This window comes from Oryctolagus cuniculus, chromosome 15 (assembly GCF_051225735.1).
Source record: "Oryctolagus cuniculus isolate XC-2025 breed Fujian yellow rabbit chromosome 15, ASM5122573v1, whole genome shotgun sequence".
Taxonomy (NCBI): domain Eukaryota; kingdom Metazoa; phylum Chordata; class Mammalia; order Lagomorpha; family Leporidae; genus Oryctolagus; species Oryctolagus cuniculus.
Genome location: NC_142881.1, coordinates 26,417,046 through 26,425,259, shown reverse-complemented (window position 1 = coordinate 26,425,259; position 8,214 = coordinate 26,417,046). Strand labels below are relative to the sequence as shown.

Sequence of the window (8,214 nt, the reverse complement as noted above, 5' to 3'; positions counted from 1 at the left end):
ATGAAGCCTTCCCTGGTCTCCCAGCTTGGGGACTTATTCTCCCTGCTAAATCCCCCTGGCATAGAACTACACACAGATTACAATGATTTCTGTTCCCTTCTCTGTCCTAATGGACAGTCCTCTGGGAGGACACGGGCAGGTCATCTGCGGATCATCCCTGTTCCCTGACTCAGAGCTTTCTAGACAGCGGCTGCTCTAGAAGTGCTCACTGCGAGGAGGCAGGGGGTGGCTTTTCACTGGTGCAGATTCTGCTTCCTTTGAGCCCAGCAGGGTCCCTGAGCCTCCAGTCCACAGGCCGGGTGCTGGCTCTCCCTTCTCCCTCTCCACCCAATCACTGCTAAGGATTTGCCTAAATGGTGCCCTAGCCTGGCACCATTTTAGACATTTGCATCGCCTGACCACATCCAGCCTGTAGGCCCCAGGTGGGCCGCAGGAACTTTCTGGTCTCACAAGGTCCCTTGGCAAGAGCCCAGGAGAGCAGAGATGGCCTGATAGAGGGGGCTGGGCTCTAAGGGGACACCCAGGGGTCCCTGCACTGCCCCAGGGCCCTGAGGAAGTAGAAAAGCCAGGGGTGAACTCAGGGCTGCCTGTATGTGGGCACCATCTATGCTGGGAGGTGGGGGGAGATATGCCAGATGTGGATGACGAATGAGTCATCGGGGAAGGCAGATACTAAATCTTCCCCAAACTCTTGCTGCTGTGGCAGCCAGAGGCAGAGTGGCCGATCTAATACTGGTGCTTCACAGAGTTTTGTTCCGCATCCGTACCTGGTCCTGGAGAAAGGCTCACCAGGGTCTGCTGAGGGCAGCCGGCACACACCCCTGGGAATGCCTTAGGGGCTGCATGGGACTCAGGGGTCAGGCTGTGGGTGGCGGGGATGGGGTAAACAGGGAAGGAAGAGAGGCAGCCCCTGCCGGTGGGAGAGCAGACAGCTGGGCTGAGAAAGGAGGCTGGACCGGGCTAGAACCAGAACTGGTGGGCTTGGGGACGGTGCAGCAGGGGGGGGTCAGCACCCTTGACCTTCAAACACGGAAAAATCCCCTCCACAGCAAACTGCAAGACTATTTGCCTGCTGTGGCCATCAGGAGGCACCAACTAAGTGTTTTCTTTTTTTTTTTTTTAACTTTTATTTAATGAATATAAATTTCCAAAGTACGACTTATGGATTACAATGGCTTCCCCCCCATACCGTCCCTCCCACCCACAACCCTCCCCTTTCCCACTCCCTCTCCCCTTCCATTCATATCAAGATTCATTTTCGATGATCTTAATATACAGAAGATCAGCTTAGTATACATTAAGTAAGGATTTCAACAGTTTGCTCCCACACAGAAACATAAAGTGAAAAATAATAGATGATTTTTTTTAAATGATGATGAAATCAGATCAGACCTATTGTCATGTTTAATCCCAGTGAGAGTCAAGTTGGGAATTGATAATTTCTTTCTTTTTTTTTTTTTTTTTACAGACGATCAGTTTGGTATACATTAAGTAAAGATTTCAACAGTTTGTACCCCCATAGAAACACAAAGCGAAATATACTGTTTGAGTACTCGTCATAGCATTAAGCCTCAATGTACAGCACATTAAGGACAGAGATCCTACATGAGGAGTAAGTGCACCGTGACTCCTGTTACCAACTAAGTGTTTTCAAGAGGAACTGGTAAGTTTGCTAGAATTTTCCAGGAGGACCCTAGACACCCAACGAAAGCATTGAAAACACACACACAGGCAGAATCAGCCAGAAGGCAGGCCTCCTGGGACCCAATTCCAGCTCTTACAGGGGTGACCTTGGGCAACTGAACCTTCATGTGCTTTAGTTTTCTCACCTGCAAAATGGGGCTAATAACCACAACGCCTTCATTAGGTTACCATGAGGACCGAGTTTAATGTACCTGGAGAAGTTAGAACAATGGGTGGCACATTAAGCCCCATACAAGCCTCCCCGGTTGTCATATTATCACTTAGCATTGACCGTGGCAGGTCTATTTAGATTTTTGCTGCTCAGAGTTTGGTCCCTTGACCTGAATTATCCATCTCACCTGGTTTCACAAGCACCCCAGGTGCAGCGTGCCCCGTAGTAGAGTCTGCAAAGGGCAGAGACTGGGCGGTTTGCGGACCGCCCTGACCCTTGTCCGCGTAGGGGTTTCCCGCGGGAACGCGGCGGGCTGTTGGGGCCTGGAGGCAGCCTACACATCGCTGTGCTGGGAGGGCCTGGTGCTGGCGGCCAGCGCTGGGGCGCGGTGGCTGACGCCGGCCCCCCACAGTCCCGGGGGCGCCGCGAGGTCAAGCGGCGGCTTGCGGGAGTACCAGGAGCTCAGGAGGCGGTCCACCTGCTCCCTGCTGCAGACGGCGCGCAGGTGGGCTTTCCCGCTGCCGCCGTCCAGAGCCTCTGGGGGCTCCGGGCTGCCGGCCGCGGCGGCTGGGGCTCGGCGCAGCCCGCGCGCCCGCAGCTCGCTCTGCATACTGTCGAAGAAATGCAGCACGCAGCGGTGCGCGAAGTCCCGCGCGTGCTCGCAGCACGTCTCGTCGAAGAGTTTCTGCTCTAGGTCCACGTAGTTGCTCCAGTATCGGCGCTGCAGGAAGAGCGTCTGGTCGAAGCAGGGTCTCAGGCAGCGGATCAGGACGGCCGCGATGATGAGCAGCAGGGTGAGACTCCAGCCGATGGCCTGCAGCGAGGGGAGGCCGCCGTCCAAGAGCCGGGCGGGGCTCGGGGGCAACTCCAGCACCCCTCGCGCCCCTAATCCCTCCCATCCTTCCTCACGTCTCTCCACTTCCCATTCCCACCCTCCCAGTGCATTCTCACATGCTTGCCTCTGCTCTGTCCGCCCACCCTCTCCCAGGACTGTCTACTCATCGTTTTCCCACGCAGCCATCCTCCCAACTCTCCTTCTTGTCAACCATGCATCCCCTTAGCACCCGTGCGCCTCCCATCCTGCCTTCTGTTTATCCAGCATCCGTTCATCTTGCCACCTACCCATCTGTCTCCTCTCTAGGCATGCATCCCTGTTCTTTTGGTTGGGAGGCAGCAGACTAGGAATAGGAGAGGGGAGCGCTGACCCAGGCCAAGAATGAGGACTAATTGGAAGCCGTTCTCTAAGGCCAGAGCCCACTCCTGGCCCACTCTTCTCCCTCCCCCTCCCCTTCCCGTTCCCTCCCCTCCCCTCCCCTCCCCATCCCTTCCCTATCCCTTCTCCTCGCTTCCCCCTCCCCTTCATCTCTCCCTCCCCTCCACCTCCCCCACCCCCTTCCCCTCTGCCTTCCCATCTCTCTACCCCTCGCTCCAGGCTCTTCAAGGGACAGATGTGGAGCCGCAGAGACCCAAGTCCCCCTCCGGTATGGATGTGAGTTCCACCCTTGACAAAGCTCTCACTTTCCTCCCCAGGGTGCTCCCATCCAAACGTGTAAGGCACTTATACCCCAGGGGCAGAAAGCCAAACACTTTGAGAAGCTCTTTGTGACTGACAACTTACAGCTGAGGCAGGTGCAAGCCCTGGTCTGCCTGCAGATCCTGTGCTCTTTCCACTGAACTAGTGAGAGCCCAGAGGTTGACACCTGGAGGGACCATCAGGGAGGAGACCAAGTGCCCTTGATTTCCCCATCCAGGGGAAACTGAGGCCCCGGGGCAGTGCCACAGTCAGCTCACAATCGTAACCAGAATCAAGTGTGCCCTGACCTTGGCCCCTCCCTTTGCCATGAGTCTGACTCCCCAAAGGGTAGGGGTTGTGGTTGTGTCTTTCTGCTCAGTAACCCTAGTGAGCCTCGCTGTACTTCTTGGTGACAAAGCCCAGCACTGGAGTCTGGGCTGGGGCTGGCTCTGGGGTTTATCTGCAGGGTAATGGAGCTGGCACCTTGTGGGGAGTCAGGCATCTGGGCACGACCTGCATTATAGGGAGGTGGCTCAGAGGAGCAATGATGGGTGTGTTCAGATCCCTGCCCTGCCTCTTATAAGCCATGACCTTGGCCTTGTAAACTAAACTCTCAGAGCTTCAGTTTCCTTGGCTGAAAAATGGGATGAATGCGTCTGTTTCACGGGGGTGTTCTCAGAATTCAGTGAAGTCGTGCATACAAAACGCTTAACGCAATGCCTGACACATAAATGCTCTATAAACAGTCATGAGTGTTTCTGATGGCTGGGAAGGATACGTGTGTATGGGCTGGGGGCCAGAGCAGGACGCTATCCCCAGTGCTCTCCTGCCCTTCAGCCTCTGGGGGGTGGGCGTCTGGTCTCTGTCCTACAGAGAGTGGAGTCCAGGTCCTCTCTGTCCTGCACAGGGCCTGTGCTCCTACCCCTCTCCCCCATGAACCTCCTGCTGTTTGGTGTGTCTGCACAGAGAAATCGTTCGTCACAGTGCTCCCCAGCTGGGGAAGGGTCTTGGTGCGGTGTGAGGGCTGGGGGAGGGAACACCCCACTTACCTGTGACAGGCACCGCAGGTAGCGAGCCACCGCCTTTCGAGCAGGGCTGTCCCTGACCAGTTCGTCCTCCTTGCAGGGCACCTTGGCCAGGAAGAGCTGCACCTGGCTGGGGGTCATGTTGGTGAAGTCCAGAAACTTGTCGGGGTCCACAGAAGTGCTGAAGGCGCACACGAAGCACTTGCCGTCCAGGAGGGCCAGCAGGATCCAGACCAGGGGGGCAGCGAGTGCCCTCTGCAGCACCGAGGAGCACATGTACCTGCGAGGAGAGGAGAGAGAGGTTCCCAAGGGCTGGAATTCAGCCCCGGCAGGAACGATGAGGGAGCTGCAAGGATGGACTTCCCAGGAGGGCTGGCAAGTCTTGGGCGGGGCTTCCTCAATGAGTGACTGCAGCTCCCAGCCCAGGCAGGGCCAGGGTGGCCAGGCCCCTGCGGCTCCCAGGACTGGGGCCCCCGCGGAGTCAGGATTCCTGGTGCTGGGGGCCTGCAGCGGACCGGCGGTGTGTCCTGCATTGGCCAACAGTCCTGTCAGGCCGAGGACCTGAGGGTCTCAAGCCCTGGCGTGGCTCTGCCTGAGAGCTCCGCAGGATTCCCTGCAAGTCCAGGAGAGTTGACCGGAACCGACCTTCACCCCAGGAGGGCCAGGCCCGGCAGCCAGACACCCCGCGTCCAGGCCTTCGGTGGGCTGATTCTCAGGGCTGTTCTCGGCACTCTCAGTGGGGGTCCCAGAAGGATCAAGCCTGGTGGCATGCCCCTGATCAGAGCCTGCTTTTGGGGGGAGCCTAAACTCAGCTCCGGGCAGCAACTCAACCACTGTCTCTGCTGCCCATGTGCAGGGAGCCCATCCTCCCCCTCACTGGCCTTGGGTGCCTTTCCTGACCAACTGTGTGCCTCCAGGGATTTGGATGGGGCATAGGTCACAGGGCAGGAGTCCAGTGGAGCTGCACCCATGGTGAGCCCTGAGACCGCGAGGCTGAGGTTGTGTGTGCATGGGAGGCAGCCACATGCCCAGCCCCGTGGTGAATTGTAAGTGGGTAATGGTGGCTCCCGCATTTTCTGCAGAGGACAGCGTGGCTAGAAGGTGGAACTGGGGACCCACAGCTGCATTAGTCAGGTTCACCAACACCTTCAGCAGACCGTGCCACTCACTACACGTGTAGAAGCACCACGCATGCTGTGGACAGCCCTTCATGCATGCGGCAAGTCCTGACCCAGGGCCAGAGGCATGGACGTGGCCTGAGCAATTCCTGGGAATCCTGCGTCTCTCCGTGCTCACAGCACTGGGCGTGGGAAGATGGCAAGTGACAGGAACAGAAATACCTGGTCTGGATCGGACACAGGCAAATGGGCCTCGCAGCTGATGACGGCCAATGGGGGTAGGAGGGGGAGCAATACCCAGGGCTCGCTGGGTGGCGTGGGGGCCACACCGCACCTGATGATGCCTGGGTCCTTCCTGCGGTGCCCTGCGGGCCGGAGCCACTCCTCCACCATCACCACGGACTGCCGGTTGGCCAGGAGGCCGCAGAGGAAGAGGGCGAGGGGGGGCGTGAGCAGCAGGCCCAGGCCGTAGAGGGTGTTGTAGCGCGCCAGGCAGGGGCAGTTGAAATCGAAAGAGGAGTACAGCTTGACCGTGACCGCGGCTAGCAGCAGGCAGATGCCGTTCATCACCGACTCGGAGCTGGACTGTAAGTGCTGGAAGAGCATGCGGAACTTATCCATGGCTCAGCTGGGTGGGCGTCGGCGGGGCAGTGAGGCTGGGGCCTCCTTCCTGGCAGGGACAGCCCACGCTGGGGACAAGCCTGGGGTCTGCAGGAGGCGCTCTCCTCTTTCCCAGACCTCCCAAGCCCGCCAAGCAGCTCCTGGGATCTCGCCAAGGGTTTAAGACAGAGGCAGGCTGTCTCCAAAGAAGGCGTCCTTGCTCAGCCAGGTCCTGGGTGCTACTCCCCTGCTCTCACTGTCTCGTGACCTGCCAACCCAAAGCACCTCTATGCAAATGAGCCCCGCCCCGTCACTCCACCCCTGCCCTCTTTTCAGGCCTTGGATACTCAGGCCAGACAGTTGGTGGGACTTCCCGCAGGGACAGGCAAATTCTGGGTGTGAGGAGGCCTGGGTATTGATGGAGGCAGGTGGTTGTCTGGTCTTGGTCAGAAACACACCTGACTCAGCTCAGTCCTGGGCAAGTCAGGCTGGGAGGAGCCAGGAGGTGCACCTGTTCCTGCTGCAGGCTTCCTGGGATAAGAGAGCATTGAGAAGAGTCTGAAACTACGTCCTGGAGTTTGCCATGTAAGGGACGGGGGGAGGCGAGGGCTGTCCAAGCAGAGGGTCCTGCCTCAGCAAAGGCCGTGGGTGTCGGGGAGCCTGCAATCCTCCAGTTCCAGATGTGCCCAGCACCTCTCCAGATGTGCCCAAAGCACAGCAGCTTCTCCTTCCTTCTCAGATGTGACCAGGGGCTCCTGGTCTCCTTGCCTTGGCCTTCAAGGCCGTCCTAACTGTGCCAGTGCCTTCTCACCGACAGGCCTTTGCTGCTACCCTCCCCCCCCCCACTCTACTCTCCCAAAGGCTGTTCCAATGCCACCCTCGTGCCAAGACACCCTGGCGACCTGTGCTCTGTGGAGCCTCCACCGCCCACCCCGCCCTTGGGAAGGCAGCCCAGGTGTGGCCTTGCCTCTCCCAATCACGAGCTTCCTGGCAAGAACCGCCACCTTTGTGTTTCCTGTAGCATCCGGCCAGGTGCTGCGGCGGGAGGGAACAGCCGACCACAGGACGCTGATGCCCGGGCCCCTCTCATTCGTGACCAGCTTTGTCTCCTCCCGGCCTGTGCATGATGCTGTCTGTTATGTGGAAGCATTTGAGTGAGTACAGGGCCTGCCTTCAATTTCTGTCCCTCCCCCTCCCCCTCCCCCTCCCCCTCCCCTCCCTCCTTTTGTCTGCCTCTCTCTCTCATTCTTTCCTCTCTCATTCTACCATCCTCTGCATCTCTCAGTGTCCCTCTGTGTGTGTTTCCGAGCCTTTGTGTGTCCCTCCCCCATCTCCTCACCTGCTGCCCAGTCCCCAGCACCCAGTCTCTGGATCGAGCACCCAGCTCTGACTACTGTAGATATTTGAGGAGTGAACCAGCACATAGAAGATCTCTGACTGTCCGACTCTCTCTGTTCCCTGCTTTTCAATCAATTAAAAATGGCAAAAGAACAGGAGGAGAAAGGCCCATCTTACTTGTGAGGAAAGATACTAAATTGCACATCTGCTGCCTTAAACCAGGCTTGCTCAGCACCCCCACCTCATCCAGGTGTCTACAGCTGTGCTCCACAGGGGCTTTTATTTCTGGGGAAATTTTCAAAATTCACATTTTATTTTTGGTGATGACTTGAAGCTTTTATGCACTAACTTGCGTTTGGAAGATCTTTGACTAAGTCTCTGGTTTCTTGTTTTGTTTGTTTGTTTCTTTGTTTTTTGTCCCCTGTAGTGGGGATCTTGCTGACTTATTCCTAGGGGTCTTCCAGCTTTCCCATTCCTTTTAAGCAGTGTGGATGTGACTGGTGCAACAATGCTTTACCGTTTCCTAGTTCCTGTAAGCTAGAGGGTGCTGAGGATGTGATGCCCCCTACTGGAGGAACTTGTCATGTCTGCCCTGAGTGGGTGGGGTGTGTGAGCACGCGCATGCCTGAGTACTTCAAAAAGCTTGTGGGAAAATGGAATTCAAAGAAAAGTTTGTTTTGGTGCAAAACATTTTTGAAATCCATGCTTAGCTTTTTCATAATATGCATTTCCAAGACTTTTTTGATGATGCCTTATAAGCATGTA

At 57.0% G+C, this 8,214-nt stretch overlaps 1 protein-coding gene across 1 annotated transcript; it reads right to left on the bottom strand.

Moving 5' to 3' along the window:
• Positions 1 to 1,432: 1,432 nt before the first annotated feature.
• On the bottom strand, positions 1,433 to 6,331 carry CALHM3 (calcium homeostasis modulator 3). The gene is made up of 3 exons (XM_017348530.4): positions 5,846 to 6,331; positions 4,418 to 4,673; positions 1,433 to 2,669 (listed from the first exon to the last, which is right to left on the bottom strand). Exons 1-3 carry the CDS (start codon positions 6,130 to 6,132, stop codon positions 2,190 to 2,192), a joined length of 1,023 nt encoding a protein of 340 aa, XP_017204019.2. The 5' UTR covers positions 6,133 to 6,331; the 3' UTR covers positions 1,433 to 2,189.
• Between the last annotated feature and the right edge of the window lie 1,883 nt (positions 6,332 to 8,214).